The sequence below is a fragment of the Carcharhinus amblyrhynchos genome, chromosome 20, assembly GCF_965287045.1.
Source record: "Carcharhinus amblyrhynchos chromosome 20, sCarAmb.v2.hapA, whole genome shotgun sequence".
Lineage (NCBI taxonomy): Eukaryota > Metazoa > Chordata > Chondrichthyes > Carcharhiniformes > Carcharhinidae > Carcharhinus > Carcharhinus amblyrhynchos.
In genome coordinates this window covers 7853347-7871090 of record NC_137343.1, presented here as the reverse complement: position 1 = coordinate 7871090, position 17744 = coordinate 7853347, and the positions used below count along the sequence as shown (strand labels likewise).

The 17744-nt window shown below is 38.1% G+C and overlaps 1 protein-coding gene across 13 annotated transcripts in view; it reads right to left on the bottom strand.

Annotated features, from left to right (window-relative positions):
• Positions 1 to 17744, bottom strand: part of arvcfb (ARVCF delta catenin family member b) — a 347569-nt gene that overhangs the window by 8343 nt on the left and 321482 nt on the right. For 12 of the 13 annotated variants that reach the window (XM_080208051.1, XM_080208039.1, XM_080208046.1 and 9 more), the window contains 8 exons: positions 14148 to 14275; positions 11372 to 11522; positions 8700 to 8892; positions 6296 to 6407; positions 5264 to 5363; positions 4272 to 4319; positions 3145 to 3236; positions 1378 to 1490 (listed from right to left, as the gene is read on the bottom strand). In XM_080208051.1, the coding sequence (XP_080064177.1) occupies positions 1389 to 1490; positions 3145 to 3236; positions 4272 to 4319; positions 5264 to 5363; positions 6296 to 6407; positions 8700 to 8892; positions 11372 to 11522; positions 14148 to 14275 (926 nt within the window). In that variant the 3' untranslated portion in view covers positions 1378 to 1388. The remainder of the gene's footprint in view (positions 1 to 1377; positions 1491 to 3144; positions 3237 to 4271; positions 4320 to 5263; positions 5364 to 6295; positions 6408 to 8699; positions 8893 to 11371; positions 11523 to 14147; positions 14276 to 17744) is intronic. The other variant, XM_080208047.1, reaches the window with a different exon arrangement.

Sequence of the window (17744 nt, the reverse complement as noted above, 5' to 3'; positions counted from 1 at the left end):
TGAATTAGTGTAGCAATAGGAAATCAATTGTTTACCCAAATGACTAGGGGAAAACAATAGCATCTAGAAACAAGTGTTGGAATTATGGAAGAGTTCAAAGTGGAGAGAGAAGAATATAACTTGCAATTGTACACCAAAGGCCTGATATGAGGGGTTAACATCAAGGGGAAAGAACAGTACAACCATGGGAGGATAGCTGAATACAGCAGGAAAGAAGCAGCTACCATTGTAGACACACCCAACTGAGCAAATTAGGCACTGCCTAATATAAGTTGCCGCTAAAACCTGCTTTTTAAAAAAATTCAAGGTGATATTTCCAGGCTAGGTAATAACCTGAGAGTGGTAATGATTTAGCTCAGAGAATTATGTAATATTCGATGGTGCGTGGGAAAAGGGGCACTTCTGAGTTCAGGCAGTTGGGAACAAGGAGCAACTTCGTGCTGTGTGTGTATATCCATTATTGTAGTTGAGTGTAGCATTGTAAGTGTATTATAGTCTTTGCTGTGTTTTTTTCCCAAATATTCTTTACTCATTGATTACAAGGGTGGACTGTTTTTCACTGGTGTGCATCTTCTTTTCTCACATTATACTAAATGGAAAATATACATTACTAAGAACAAGAGTTCCAAGTTATCCTTCTGGGTTTTGGGATCTCCTCACACTTGATCAAAGTGTTCTTAACACTTTGCGACTCATGAACAAGGGCACCCAGGTTGTTTTGGACATTCACATTTCCCAAACCCACAGCATTTAAGTAATATCCATTCTGGTTTTTTCTACTGAAGTGGAGAACTTCAAATGTATTCACATTACAATCCATCTGCCGTGTTCTTGCACATTCACCTACCTGCCCAAATTCCCTTGTAGCCTTCTTGCATGTCCCCTCAACTCTCATTCCCAAGTTTTGTGTTATCAGAAAATTTAGAAACATTATATTTGGTCCCCACACTTAAATCATTTGCATAGATTGTCAACAGCTTGCTCCAAGCATGCTCCAGTTGGATGTTGGACAGGATTACTGTTTAAACAATACAGATCTATAATAGACTCCAGACACACATTACTACAATAAATAGATGGGTCATCTCATGGGAGAAAAAGATGCAGTTTAAAAAAAGTAGATTTTATCGTAATTAGATTAGAAATGTGGGATTTTAAAATTGCCTTTTTGAATAAGACTAATGAAAGATCCTCCAGTTTGAGTAAACACCCTTTAAATTCTGAATGCAATAGCAATGATAGGAAGCAACTGTTCAAACACTAATGAATGACGCTTCAAAACCAAAGGTTGCATGGTTAACAACTTTACTTCAATATGATTGATGTTGTCATGAGACTAGATTATTAATTAGGTGATTGGAACTCAAAGACACCTACCATGCAAGCACTTAGACCCAGGAGTCAACAGGCTGAGGTTTAGTGTCATGAGCATCCACAAGGTTCACTGAGGCCCTACTAATCCTGTTAATGTTTCTCTTATTTGTATCATTCTGTGGCAACAGGGAAAGGGTTAATAGCAAGAGAGCTGGTCTTAAAACAGGAACAGATAAAGGCAAGTTAGTTTAACATAAAAGCAATTAAGTATAATTGACAGCTCAAAGCTCAAGGCCACAAAAATATAATCTTAAGTTTTTAAAGAAAACTTGCAGTGTGGAATTTGTGAGCAGTGAAAATTCATTTTGACCCAAATTCACTTGCGAAGCTGGACACCTGGAAGTGAAGGCTATTGACAATCTGACCAGCACGTGATAGAATTTAGAAAATCTTGTCAAGTTTCAACAGTCTGACATAAGGAGATCGGTTGAACAGGAAATGCAACTGCACTCATTAATTCACGAATTAGAATATAAATTAAAGTGAAGTAAATCTTTAGCGGTTTAGTTTGAAAGCATACAAAGATATAAAATGGTAAGTAATGGGAATATTTGCTCCACTTCACCATAAAACATCTGAGGATTTAACTGCACATTCTTCTTAGAAATGTATATCCTAATATATTTTCCTCTCCTCACATTATGATTCCATTTATTCTTTGGAAAACCAAAAATAGGTCAGGGTAATATAAAATTCAAAAACAATTTGGATTTGAAACCTAAATTTTGTGCACAATGGCTTTATAAAATGTTCCACCTAAAAAGTCAGGTCTAATTGAAATTAGATCAGTTACATTAATTTGGAAGTGTAATTTATGTCATCATGCTCGATTCAGATCGTGCAACAAAAACACAATCCACAGTTGAAAAAAATGCACATTAGGTTTATTCACTGGAATCATAAATTGGTTTCTTCTCAATTTCCCTTTAATAGAAAATGCAACCATTGTTCTAGTTACAAAAGTATGTTTTTCACGCCTCAAAATTATGCCGCCCTGTGGTACTCTCCTTACTAATGGTGTTTTCACTTCAGTAAAGTCATGAAAAGCTGTATCAGCATGTTTTCTCCAGCCTCGGGAAGCTGAATCTGCCATTTTAACTTCTAAATCTGGGATGACAATGCAGTGCAGCAAGATCAGACAGCCAAATAAATGTCTTTCAACTGACCACAGTATGCAGCTCAGTTCTCAAAGGGTAACTTGATAAAATTCAGCAATGCTTTCAAAAAAAACTTAAAAGGACAAGTTTTTTTTTATGGCCTTAACATTTCTGGAAAAATTCAACAACATTTCATGCAAAATTTACATACTCGCTGAAGAACCCTTGCAGTGGAGGGTAGCATTAAACATTCATGCATATAGCTGACAAATCAAACATGACAAGAGCAATTCCAAGATAAGAATTTTCTAAGCGGTTAAGAAAGCACATGAAGCATTTTAATCAGAAATCATCAGTTTATCAGTTAGGGCAATAAGCAAGGAAGTCATTACTTTTTTCCGAAATAGCTGTCTATAGCAGCAACTGCCAAGCAATTGTGAAGAGAGAGTGTGTGTGTGTGTGTGTGTGTGTGTATGCGCGCGCGAGGGGGAGAGAGAGAGAGAGAGAGAGTTTGTGCGCGCACACACGAGAGAGGATAACAGCTAACTGAGGCTTGTATTTCAACAGTTCTATCCATATCTGGATTCACGTGTTAGATAAGGTCTGCCTCATCTAACTGGTGGTGTTTTATGTCTATTTTGTACGAAGTAATAGTGACTGCAATGTAGCCTACCCGCAGAGGTTGCCGCTCAAAAGCATCCCCAGAAACATCCGTAGTCTTACACTTGCGCTCTTTCTCCCTCTGATCCAAGGTAGAATAAGTATCTGTGGTGACAAATATATATTTCAAATACAAATGTATTCAACTCAAGTGCTCTATTGCCATGAATAATTCATTGAGGTATAGGGTTTATATTACACACAACAGTGCAATTTCAGAAAAAATGAGGAAACCAGAAAAATAATTCACATGCAGTCAAAGCTCAACCTACAACATAAAGACTCGGTGCTAAGTTAGCGTAGAAGCAGATTTTGGACAAATTTGGTTACTTAAGTCTGGGAAGGCGGGGGGTGGGGGGCGGTGCAGGGAGAAAGGAGAGAAAAAAAGAGGAAGTGTTTGTAAATGTTATGAACTTAAAACTTAAGTGTAAAAAATGTTCATATTTTAGAAAAAACATCCTGGATCAGTAGAATGCCGCCCATTCCTAAAAAATGTATTATGTATGGACCAGTAAAAACAGGAGATGTGAACACATTATAAAGTGCATCTATCAAAATCAAACAGGGATCAAATTATTTCTTTGCAACTGAGGTTATATATTGGTTACACAGAGCTTCAATTATAAAGTACGCTGTTTAAATAGAATGAGTTTTGCAGAGAACTTGCCATTGCTGATGAAAGGTCATGGATCTGAAAGCTCAACTGTATTTCTCCCCACAAATTCTATCTGACCTATTCTATTTTTGATTTTTAGTATCTGCAGTATTGCTTATTTCTTGGAATTTTTGAGTGCAGTACCAGATTTCTGCAAGTAGGGGCTGCAGTTGAATCACAAAACATTTCTGTGGCTATTTCAAGTACTGCAACACAGCTTGAAACAAAACCCATCGCCACACCCTAAAAAGTCACAAAGTTCTAACCAGGGAATTGGAAACCCAAGCAAAGACCAAAATAAAATTTGAGTAGTTTATGATCCTACTCTTTTTTCAAACAAAGCTGTGCATGTATAATTGGTTCTTCTTGAGTCAATAAAAAACATGCCTTTTAAATGGAAGTACTGCAAGCCAGTTGTTAATTTGCTACTGGTTAAAGTACTGAACATGCGTTTAGCAGCAAAAGGAATTCAAGGCCATATTTACCTGGACCAAACTGCTCCATGGGTATCATTTCACCAGACCATTTGTTACCTAAAAATAGAATTGACCATGAGGTTCATAGAATGAAAAAGCTGAAATGCTTCTTGAAATCAATAAGTTTCCAGAATTTAATGCCAAACCCTTAAGGTATTTCAGGACATATTTTGAATTTCTCAGCATACAATAGCTCAAATTCTAATCTTTCATACATATTTGCCAGTCAGATAACTGTATAGGTAATACAGGGAAAAAGCAAAGCACTTGAAAGCTCTCTTTCCATTAAAAGAAAAACACCTCCACTGTTTCCTCCAATCTGTAAATTGCATTCAGCCTGTGGGATATTTCACACTGATCAGTGTCTTTCCACAATTTGCAGACAAGAATGACTCTGACAGTTCTTTTCATCATCTCAAGCACTGCAGATATTCAGCTTCCTCCCCGTGCATCTCATCATATTCCAAGATTTCTTGTTTTTACCTCACATTATTCACCCTAGCCCTGCATCTTGTCTCCAATGTTGGCTAAGTCATCCAGAAAGATATGGCCAGATCCTCACCAATAGTCTCTCATGTGAACTTCCAATCCCCCGACAACTTCAAATCTCTCCTGACCTTCACCCATTCCACGATCCACTCCATGTAAAGCCAAGTATTTCACCACAGGCTCCTGACCCAAGAATGTTGCACTGCTGCAGCCCTGCTTTCTTTCTAAGCACAGATGCTCACAAGTGCCTGCAATGCCCACTGGTGTGGCTTTGAAACAGGCATAGAAAGACAATGCCACTTGCCAAGAAAAATGGAACCAATAACTAACTTATCTTTAAATAAAACATTAAAGGTAATTTTTAAAAAAATAACGTTTTAAATTACGTATATCATTAACGCATAACGACTTTCAAAACCCAAGACCATAAATGTCAGTGCTGCAGGTGGGCTGCAAAAGCAGCAAACAAATTGAAGATGGAAAAGAACGTGATTTAAGTGATCAACACTCACCATCTTTCTGGTTCCGTTCAATTAACGGCAGAGTGCTGTCATCATAGCCAGTTGCTTTGCCACTATTTTTAGATCCTTTGGGAAGCGTAGTTACATTCAGCTACATATTGTTTAAAAAAAGTAGTAAGAAAGTCAGTTCTAGTACATGCAAGTTTTGTTTACTCTTTCTCTCTATCCCTGAAGAGATTATTTTATGGATATGGTTTTGAAAGTGCTAAGCAATCTCAAATTTCTTACCCAAGCATCAAGCTTCTGTGCAAGTCTAAACAATGGGCATCAACAGCTGATTTGACGGCAGAATATTGCAGCCATGTTCAATTCTGCTTTAATCAAACACTTTTCAGCGGGGATCATCTATTTGTGACAATCAACAGGAAGCACAGTCTGCTCATCCCCACCAAAATACAAGGTAATGGCACCAATTATTGTCATACCTCAAACCTGACTGAGACCAACATGAGAATTAAAGATTTTGAGTCTGCATCTCTTAAGCTGCATGCAGTGTTTATCTAGTAAGAATCACAGACTTCTGAAATGGTCAGAAAGTTTTCAGATTACATCATAGTGTTTCCTGAATCTCTGCTTCTCATTGGCACTAGTAAATACCGTCACTTTTCCAAAGCAAAGTACCTTGGAAATTTGTAAGTTAAGAAATTTTCCTGTATCTTTTGGGCTTTCCCGTTGATCAACATGCAGCCTAAGCCCTTCAATTATTAGTGCTGCATTGAGAATTTTATTAACTAATAACAATCATGTGAATATTGAATTGTTTGCACTGATCACTGCTTGTGAATAAATAAAGATATTCAGTGTTAACTCTAGACTAATGCTGATAAAAGCACAGCAAGTGAGGTAGGAATTCTGTGGGTTTCAATTGATTCTGCAGTGATTCATCGATCCCTGGCAATTATAATCTTTTCTATGTCAACTGCTGCCCAGTGCTAGTAAGCACTGCAATTGATCCAAAGCAACAAACAAAAAAGATTGACCAAAGATTTCATATTTACTATCTTCCCCAAAAGTGACTCTTACCTGGAAATGGGACTTATTCCAGCCATCTTTATGCAAAGCATTTCGCAGCTCCTTGTAACTCCATACTGTCTGCAAGACATGAGCTGCAGCCTTCATCTCCCTTACTGACTGGCTACAATGTTGAATTCAAACCAATATGGTTACATTAAAAAAAAGCAAGAACAATGCATCTTTAGACAAATTCAATGTGTGACAATGAGAAGTTTAAATGAAATAGTAATTGCCTTTGTTCAACACAAAAGAGTTTCTCCACACATTTAACAGTTTGGTCATTATCATAATCTCCAGCTAAAAGTCTCATGCACTCCCCTAAACTTTAGAAGATTACACTCTTGCAGCTGACAGTGATAAGGCACCGAAACCTGTATTCAGAAGCAAAGAGAATATATTTTCGTTGAAGCACCTCCTGAACTGCCCATAATAAAATGGCACCAATAAAACCAATGGGGAGTGACTCGTAAGTTTTAGGATTCTAGAAAATACAAACTATGCAAAGCCATTTCTAACATGAAGTACACTGATGGATGTCTAGCAGCAACATGTAAAAATTTGCTTTTAATATCATGCATCTACACATGCATTTTTCACAGCAAGATAATACTCCTTTTTTAAGGAAACCACCTACACAACAAAATATGGACAGAGGAAAAATGAGCCAAAAAGATGGTAAAAACGCAATGCAGAAAGGACACCACTTGTTTAATAGGAAACCTTTGAAACAGGGACCTTAATCAAGAGTCATTGCTGCAACACTAAAAAACCAATTTTATTCACCAAGTAACATTCACACCATACGTGTGCCCTTTGGCTAAGATCAAGTGTAGTGTTGACATGCTGCGCTTGGCTGAAGTCAGTAGGTTACATTTCAGCTTCATTTGAAGCCATTTTTAAAAGTGGCATCTCAGCCTTTTGGCTAAGATGCAAATGAGATCAAACCTTAGAGGAGGAGCTACACCTATTCCAATCAGTTTGGATCATGTAGATCAAGCCCAAGGCAGGAGGTGAGAGCCCTGTCTTGTCAGCTTGGATCAGGAATGTCTCAATTTGTTGAGACTCTGAAATGGACTTGATTGGACTGAATTGGAATAAAAATCACACCATATGTGTGCCAAGCAATGGCTCCACAATACTCTCCACAAGAGTGTCGAACCACCTCTTCATGATATTCAATGACATTACTGAATTCCCCCACCGTAAACATCCTGGAGGGAAATATTGATCAGAAACTTGCCAGATCAGCTTGACAAAACTTTGCACCAGTCAGGCCAAAGCATTGAAGGTTGACTGATCCACTAAGGGGGAAGAGCTTGGATCTTGAGCATACATTTGATTGCCATTCTCTTACTCTTGGATACAAGCACGGGGAGGTCACCCACCGTGGCCCCACCCCCTGAGCCAAAAGGTACAGTGCTACAATTCACCAAGGCTTCTGACATAGTTACTTCCAAAATCACTGTACCTGCCACCTAGAAGGACAAGACCATCGGGTGAATGGGAAACCCATCACTTGCACAAGTTCCCTCCAAGTCACACATCATTCTGACTTGGAAATATATCAATGTTTGCTCATTATTGCTGGAAACTCCTGATAATGCAGGACCTGCACTACCCCCACTACTTGGACTACAGTGGTTGAAGGCCTTGCCAGCAACACCAACAATCCATGAAGCAATATACAAGTTTTAATTTGACCCAAAATATATGGTAGGATGGTAAAAAGTAACACCCTGTAATGCTTGATACAAATTTACTTAGAATACTTCAGCAAATTTAGAAGTGATATTTCTTGAACGTTTAAGCACAGTTGCATGCAATCACTCAGCAGCAGAACGGAGAGCATCAGGCCAGATTTTTAAGCAGCATAGGTACATGGAAACATAAAAAGTCAGTTTCTTTAAATGCACAATAATATTTTGGGTATGTCAAATGACTTATTAAAGCAGCTGTTTTGAGAGATTACAAATCTAAGTTTGTTGGAGGGTACAATTTCTATTCATGCTAAGAACTGCAAGCATTTCTTGTTGTAGATCATTCTGTAAGATAGTCAAATCTGATTTTCTTGCAATAGTAAATTGTGAAATGATAAGAAATATTCCCAGTTTTAGTTTTCAATGCATTCACCCATTGAGAAATAGCAAAAAATACCGGAGCAGTGGAATGAGAGTTCATGCCTCCAATTTCTGGTGAGGAGGATTGATTACTTACGGTCAGGAAAATATATACAAGTTTCACACCTTATTTTGGAATTGTTAGAAAATAAAATCTTAGTTCTCCAATTGCTGTCTGTTGGGCACATAACTCAAGTGAACACCAAAAAGACGAAAGGATATTCAAGTTCACATGTGCAATTCGGATGTTAACATCTTGAAATTTCTAGTTCAATTTTAAACATAATTTAGTTCACCTGGATTTGTTGATTGCCACAAGCTTCTCAATGCCCTGTGCTTGAATCAGGGATCTGGCATTCGATGAACTGTCAGTAACAATTTCATGGATAGTGTTGAGTATTGCGACTATAGTGTCTTCTTCAAGGTTCTTGGCTGGTCTTTGTTGACCACCCGTCAGATTGCTTACCAGATCATGCATAGCATAATTACCTGCAATAAAGCATGGAGGCAGAATATTCAACCATGAAAACCTGTTTAATGAACATACTTTGCAGGAATGACAAGACAGCAAAATGGATTGGATTTCACTGTAATGAAACTGAGCTAACAATTTATTGCTACCACATATTTCTCAGTAAGTGTCTTTTCGCAGTTGATGATAAACATACCCCCATTTTGTATTGCTAGATGTGATGTCTTTACACTGATACATCACTTTTAAAATCTAGTTGAGAAGGCTTTGTGAATTGACAACACAAATCTTCTGCTGAATCACAAAAATTAACAGCTGTAACATTCCAATGAGCTGTTAATGTTCTTGAAAAAAACTAATTTCACAATCTGCAGTTCTTTGAAACCAAGAATCGAAAATTTTAATTGTCTGCAACTGAATTTAAGACTAATATATATCTTAGGGTGCCATTTCAATTGACTTAACTGAAAACCATATTCAGAACATTAATTGTGCATAGCAGTGATTTTCTACAGCCTTAAATGTCTTTTTTTCCTCCAAGTTTGTTGATTTTCTTTTCGCAGGTACGTGAACCTACAATTTCTCACCTGTCTTCGCCCTTGTATTCTCGTTGCAGGTCAGTTAATACCCCAGTGTTGCTCTAAACCATTGGGTGTAGATTTTTGCCACTTGGGGAGGTACAGAGATTAGCACTGCTGCTTCACAACACCAAGGATCCAGGTTTGATTCTGGTCTTGGGTCACTGTGTGGAGTCTGTGCATCCTCCCCGTGTCTGCATGGTGCTCCGATTTCCTCCCACAGATGCGCTTGCTAGGTGCATTAGTCATGCCAAATTCTCCCTCAGTGTCCCCATCAGAGTGTGGTGACTCGGAAATTTTCACTGACTTCATTGCAGTGTTAATGTAAGCTACATGTGACACTAATAAAATTTAAACTTAAACTACGGTAGCTGTTGATCTTTGACATCATGTAGTAGGTGAAGTATTCACTAGCACTACTTGTTGTTTACCCTGGAGTCGATCTCAATGGCACTTTCACCATCAGAGGCTGACCCATGAAGTTAACAAGGTATCGTAGTTCTAGATTCTCTGAAATGAGTGGAATGCAAAGGTCTGGGCTCTCAGTTGGTTCAGCAAGTTGAGTAAACTGAATTTGATTAGATTCAGTCCATGTTCTAAGTTCTCTCTGTTGGAACACATTCATATTCCCAAAAAGGTTAAACAAATGGTCTGTGTGTGAAATGGGAAAATTACAGTGATGCAATTTGAGATGGCAGAATGGCCTTCAGGAGGTTAAGGAACTTCATTAAACAGAACTCTAAACTGTCTTGATGATGCTCTATTCTGACATCTGATGCCAAAATTGTCAGGTTTTCCTTTCTTCAGCACTGATTAGGCGGAACAAATCTGTTTTGAATTTATTTTCAGTAAACTTAATAGCCTAAGATTCAATTAGCCAATAGATCCAAAGTTGTTTTAAAATGGTAATTGGGGTCTCTGAAATTTGTGAAACCTAAAGAAAATGAAACATTTTGTGCTGCTTCAGTGCTGGTGGCATACCAAAATATGACTAGATTCTTAATACAGCTCTGATTTGTCACGTTATTCATGTACAGTTTATGCTAATGGTAGCAACATTGTGCTCAGGGAGAGTATACTCCTTCAAGGCAACACAAAATAATGATAAAATCATAGTTGTCAGTTTTTTTATATTTAAAAAAAAAATCAACGATACAGTTTAAAAGGAGTGAGATTGACCAAACGCTACTAATCCCAAGGTATGACAATTCTGCACAGAACGCTATGGATCTACAGAGAGTTTATCATTGATCGTTATTTAAGGTGGACTAAGAGATCCTGAGAATAAATTTTGACACTTGGAAAAAATAAAAACAAATTGAGGTGGGCAACTGAGTACACAAAATTAAAAACTGCAATATTCCCCCCTGTTGATTGATTTGCTTTGCTGTTTTAAACCCCAAAGTTGAATTCAGAATTGGGGAATTTTGGTCACTAACTGGTTTGCTATGTAGCAAGCAGCTTCTTAATTCTAAAGAGGAGAAATAAAGAATCACAGGCCACCACCTCCTTCTTGGCATTAGAAACTGCAGAAGCCAACTGGTTCTGTCAATACCACCCTCAGCTGGTTCTTGCTGGCACACTGCCTCACTCAGTTGTGAGTAACAATATATACTAAGGACTTCCAAAGCCATTGATCGTGCCATCCTGTCACCAGATGAGAGCTTGGACAGGATGAGACAGATCACAACAGTTTTCTTCTGCCACAAGCTTCACAATAACGCAGGCCATTCAACAGACTAAATAAAAATCAACAAAACTGAGACACAAGGACCAAGTTGACAGTTGAGACTAGAATTTCAATGAGTGCCTTCTGGACGAGGATCCACTGTTTGCCATAACCACCACCACTGGGTAACACAAATCAAGAGGACACACTATACAAAAATTAAAGATCAAAAAAACTTTGGTACTTTACCAATGAGATCCTTATTGCGCCCATCTACAGAAAGATTTCGCAATGCGATTGCCACAGCTCGTACAACCTTATCAGAGTCTGATCTCAGCAGTTCTACCAATATTGGGAGGCCTTTCTCTTTACGCACAGTTGAACGAATGTAACTGGACCACTGCAAACACAAGAAAAATGATCAAACTCATATCAGTGCACAGAGAAGCTGAATTCTCTCCCGAAGTGTTTATTTTATTAGTACATGAAATATAATCAGTTTATCAGGATTGATTATTTAATGACACTCTAAAAAAAATTTAGATTGCAAAGGAAAATGGGCAGCACGATGGCACAGTGGTTAGCACCGTTGCCTCTCAGCATCAGGGACCCGGGTTCGATCCCTGGCTTGGGTCACTGTCTGTTTGGAGTTTGCACGTTCTCCCCGTACCAGCATGGGTTTCCTCCAAGTGCTCCGATTTCCTCCCATTGTCTGAAAGGCTTGCTGGTCAGGTGCACGCTCCAGAACAGGCGCCGAAGTGTGGCGACTTGGGGAATTTCACAGTAACTTCATTTCAGTGTTAATATAAGCCTTACTTGTGACTAATAAACAAACTTTTTACTTTATTGTAAAGTTATAAAATGTCTCAGCCCACATAGGTGGAACCCTCAGAATTAGGTAGAAAATAATTTGAAGAGCAAATCACCATATACCCTCGAAAAAAATTAAACTTTTAAAATTAAAATACTGACAATCATTGGCAAGATAATCTGCTTCAACTGCGCACGTTAATTCAGTACCTCATCAAACTCAGTAAACCCCTACCATTAAAATTGAACAAAAAAGAAAGCAAACAAGGTCCAGTGGGATTCCAGAAAGAGCTCATATTTTAGACCTGACTGTTTCTCTGACCTGGACTAAGTTCCAGGTAACACAGTTTTGTTTCAGATATTGCTGATCTGCTGTGCATTTTTAAAGCAATTGAAGTTCCAATATTTACTAAATTTCAATTCAGCGTAATCATGAGATTTATAAAAAAATTCTCAATTCTAACATTTGATCTCAGAAGTGGATATTTCTTTATATAACACATGCCAAAATATTTCAGTTATATTTTGTACTCGCTGAAAAAAATAGAAATAAAGGTTCATATATTTCCACACATGAACATGTTTATGCAGTTGACAGTCAACTATTTTCCTCTCTTTTCCATTATAATTTACATTTTGCTCTCAGGACAGTACAATGACCACTTAATCAGGACTGAAAGCGACTTTAAAAAAATTACTACGCAAACCAACTTCTTTATTTCCCCACCTACCCACTAAGCTCTTTCTGACTGCTCCTTTATGCAGTGCAAGCACGTAACCGCTGTATCCAAAAGGTGCTTTGCAGCTGTGTAATATAGCACAGGACATTGAACAATTTGCAATTTGTTGAGGAACCAAAAATTCTTGTACATCTTACAGCATATATCTAAAGCACATGTTGGTTATAATTGGTGCTGTATGAAACCCCTTAAACACTTAAAAGGCAGAGTGACCTGCCTTTTTTCACAGGATTCGCTACAGTCTATATGAACTCCTTCTTGGAGTTCTTCAGTTCCCCTGAAGCTTTGCCGAGCTTCAGCAAGTCAATGAAATGCGTACAGCTCCAACAACATTTATAAGCTTACTACAACGCACTTCACCATAGAATGCTACAGTGCAGAAGACGGCCATTTGACCACCGAGTCTGCACCAACCACAGTCCCAGCCCTATCCCTTTTGCCCCATGCATTTATCCTAGCTAGTCCCCCTGACACTAAAAGGGGAAATTTAGCACAGGCAATCCACCTAACTCACATATCTTTGGACTGTGGGAGGAAACTGGAGCACCTGGATGAAACCCACGCAGACATGTGGAGAATGTGCAAACTCCACACAGTGACCCAAGCCCAGAATCAAATCTGGGTCCCTGACGCTGAGGGGCAGTAGTGCTCAGCTGGTGAAACTGCATTTTTAAAATTCTTTCATGAGATATAGATATTGCTAACAGGACCAGCATTTATTGCCGTCCCCAATCGTCTTCAAGAAGGTGGTGCTGAGCCATCTTCTTGAACTGCAGCTGTCCGTGTGGTGTCAGTATGCCCCATAGTGCTGTTAGGAATGGACTGCCAGGATTTTGATCCAGCAATATAATTCCAAGTCAGGATGATGCACGGCTTGGAGAGGAAACTGCAGGTGGTGGTTTCGCGTGCATGTGCTCCCTTTGTCTGTAATGATTTGAGGTCTCATGTTTGGAAGGTGCTTCTTCCACACCCCTTCTTGCAAAGAAAGGATTTTAGATGAGTATTGCCTTAAACAATAGCCACTTGCCACATGGGAACCCAGGTATTGATAACTGAATTTGTTTAGTAAATAAATATTCACCATCATTGAAAATGGATTCTCAGTACACATTTGTATGAGCATGCATATGTCATATAATGTTAAAACAAAAAACAACCTTTGATCAATGCTTCCTTGGTTATCGTTACGTGAAATATATTTTTCTGTACTGAGAGAACATACAGATGAGGTTTCTAATAATATCAGTGCACATGGTTAAAACAGTGCAACCTCATAAGCCACTATTGTGGCTAGTCAGAAATTACTTTTGGAAAACACTCCCATCAACTGAAGTACTGATACAATTTGGCTGCCTCGACAGAGAAATCATCATTTGGAGGGAGAGTGGAGAAAGAGAGCTTGTCAATTGGAACTTCCATTCAAAATTGTAAAACATCCAATGACATTTCAGTTGTACTTGTATTACTAAACCCACCGTCCACTGTCCTGCGCTGAGGTTCTGTAGAGCACCTGCTGCAGCTTCCAACGTGTTGTAATTACGACTTTCAGTGAGCAAGGACAAGTAGAGTCGAACCACATCAGGCTGGTACAGCAGTTCATAGCCTGAGAAGACAGTAATGACATTTAATTCGTGTTCATTAACTGAACTCGCCACCATTCTCAATGCATGAAAATAGATAGTTCCATGTATATAAAAAGTTTAAGATATATTATGGTTAAAACTGGTGAACAAAAATGGCCAATTACTATGAATAGGGTGAGGTATAACAAATAGGGTTAACATGTATTGTTTAGCCTATGGCATAACTGGGAGCTAAAAATTCTTGGTTATCGAACATTCACTATTTGGGTGGCATTCCTTGAATAAGTAAGGTAACGAAAATTAAAGTGACATCTGGGGAAACGAAGAAGCATATCATATCATATTAGTGCAGAAGAAAACTTTGTGAAATATAGAAAATGGAGGGGTAAAAGAATGGGAGATTGGAGCACAAACACAAAGGCTGGAAAGTAATAAAGGGAGGCAGTAAAGAAATTTTTGAACACAAAGAACAAAAAACACCAGCCCAGTTAAACATTAAAAAAGCAAATCTTATTAAAAATAAAAGGGATGGCAGAAATCCTGACTGAGCATTTGCTTCGGTTTTAATGGAATGGAATGCAGCATTAGCAATTAAAAGATACAAGAGGAGGAGTTTCAGCAATTAGATTGGATAACTGGAGACAGGGAAGTCAGAAAATTGGTGAAGTTCAGTGGAAAAGACACCCACGTCCTGTCAGCAGCCGACAGCGCCAAGTGAAATTAGAGGAGTAATGGTACCAGCTCTGACCACAGTCTTTCCATCTCCTGAACGTATGGAAGTTATGTAATAAATCTGAAAGATGGCCAATTTTAACATTGTCCAAAGCAGTAGAAATATTCTAATCAACTGTAAAAGAGTCGGTATCTTTCAATATGTAATAGCATAGACTAAACTTAAAAACCTGGAAAGCACAGATTAATTAAAAGTTAGCCAAGCATGACTTGTGAAAGGCAAATCATGTCTGACCAACTTACAGGAAGTTACTTGAAGAACAAAAGTTATGGTTAATGTGTGCTTTTCAAACTGCAGGGATGTAACGAGTGGTCTCTCTTAGGGGTAACCATTAAAATATTGTTCTTCTCAGTACACATGCAGATTATGAATATTAGCTGGAGAAAATTTAGTTACTTAACTGTTAAGATAAACAAGCTCAAAAAGGACAGACAAGTTAATGCAGATAAATATCAGATGAAAATTATGTCGTTAACTTTTTAAAGAAGTAAAAGCCAACAAAATATGCACCATATAGGAAAAGGAAGAAGCAAAGGATCAAGGAGGCTTGTGGATTAAAATGTACAAAACTTTTAAATTGAAAGGATTAGTTGAAAATATGTTGGAAACAAACACGGATTCTCATGTTTATAACTGTTGGCACAGAATATAAAGGTCAAGGTGTAATGCTAAACTGATTGTTTGCTTTCATTGAAATGAGGTTAAGGAAACCTGATACAAGCATTCAAAATTAAGACATTTTGTTAAAGTAAAATAGGGAAAACACAATTTAACTGCTAATGTTTGTAGAAGTGAACACAAATGCAAAGTCATTAGCAAATGAATGAAGTGAGAGGTCAGCATTATTTTAACAATTTGGAGCTGAAATGATTTCCCAGAAAACAGTGCTAGAAGCTGATCTAAAGTATTTTTTGAGAAAGGGAGGCAGACAAATATTAACAGAAAACAAACATCTTTAACAAACAAAGGACAGGGAGGTAGAACCAAGTCGAAAGCTCTTGTAGAGAGCTGGCACAGGCATCGTGGTTGTGCTGCTGATTCTGTGAACAAAACCAAGCAGGATAAATCAAATGGGACAATATTTGCTGCTTAATCACCGTCACAGCCATTTTTTGCTTTAAGTCTTTTATTCCTCCTCTGCAGTGATTAACTCCATGTGCCCAAAAGAAACAGTCCCCTGAACTGGGTAACCATCCTGCATTCATACATTAGGTTGATTCACATAAACTGGGAACTGTTCACGAATGTTTCACTGTTAATTTAGCCAATCACTTATTTCCAACAAAAGAGAAGTTCATTGGATCCATTGACATGTCAGATTGTGCAATGATCAACACGGAATACTAAATTTGGTACAGAAATGTAATGGAGAAAAGGCACGTTTCTATTAGTCACAATCATATACTGAACTGTTTGTGTGTCACGTGTTAATACAATAAAAAACAAAACAGAAACGCATTTAACTTTCTCATGGGGACAGAGGAAGGTGGGGGGGGGGGGGGGGGGTGAAGAGAAGATGGGGAAAGAGAACAAAGAGGAGAGATCAGCTAAAAGCCCATTCCAACCAGAATAATGCATGGTCATTTCCACTGAGGATGATTAGTTTGATTGGTATGGTCATCATAGTACATGCATCATATAGGAACAGTGCAAGCAGGGGGAGAGGTCAGAAAAATTGGTGAGGGAAGGGTGGCACAATCTGTTCTTAAGTGAATTGAAGAACAATTCATTGGAGTTACAGCAGAGAAGAAAACCAAATGTTTGGGTGCTTAATGATCTTGGGAATGCACTAGTTGCATTTCTGGAACTGGAGAAGTAACTTTTTGGTATAGCAGGGCTGGCAAGATGATAGAGGTTGTAATTCTAACTGTTTAGTGGAGGAGCAGAGGATAAAAATAATTGTAGATTTTGACCATGATTCCACTACATATTACAGCACTAATCATCCACAAAACTATCAACATGCAAAATGCTCGCAACCAGATGACAAAATGTGGCAGCTGTTGGGAAGAGCGAGTTTGGCTTGTATCTGTGCAAAGCTCCAGGTGGTCTTCCCTTAGTAATATTCATATTTCAGTGTTATATTCAGCTTAACATTTATCAGCCTCATGGCACCACTAACTATATGCTGTTAAATGAAACAAGACTACTGACACTGGAGTTTGTCAAATTTGGCAGGCTGAAGAGCTATGCTTTAACCCAAGTGATCAAAAAATGGCAGTTCCAAGAGCTTTAAAAAGAATACATTACATACTTGGTGAGCTCTTCAATGGCAAACATTCCTCCAGACACATCCAATGCCAATAGGAGGATGAGCAAGTACGTGGGAAGGATGGCAGCTGGGATAATAACTGACAATAATCTTTGCTGTGTTGCCAAACACTTTTCAACAAGGATTCAAATTTCTAGTTATGAAGCTAGTCTGAAATGTGCTTATAAAATGACTTGTGAAGTGTTCATATTCTTTAAACCTTAGTTAGTGTTCTGAACAGCCCAAAAGAGCAGCAGGATAAATCTAAATACAAATTAATACCATTGGATTACTTTGCTTGTAGTTTTGGATTACTTAGCTTGAAATTATTTCTTTCACTTCACAATTTAAAGTTTAGGATATCATCGCTCCACAGGAAAAAAAACAAGTTTTATTCAATTCCTTCCGTATGTTTCTTTTTGTCCATTTCCATATTTGTTTCAAAAATTGCTTTCAAATGAAGATTACAGCACAGCCTATCCACAAAATTGGGAATGTGCAAAGT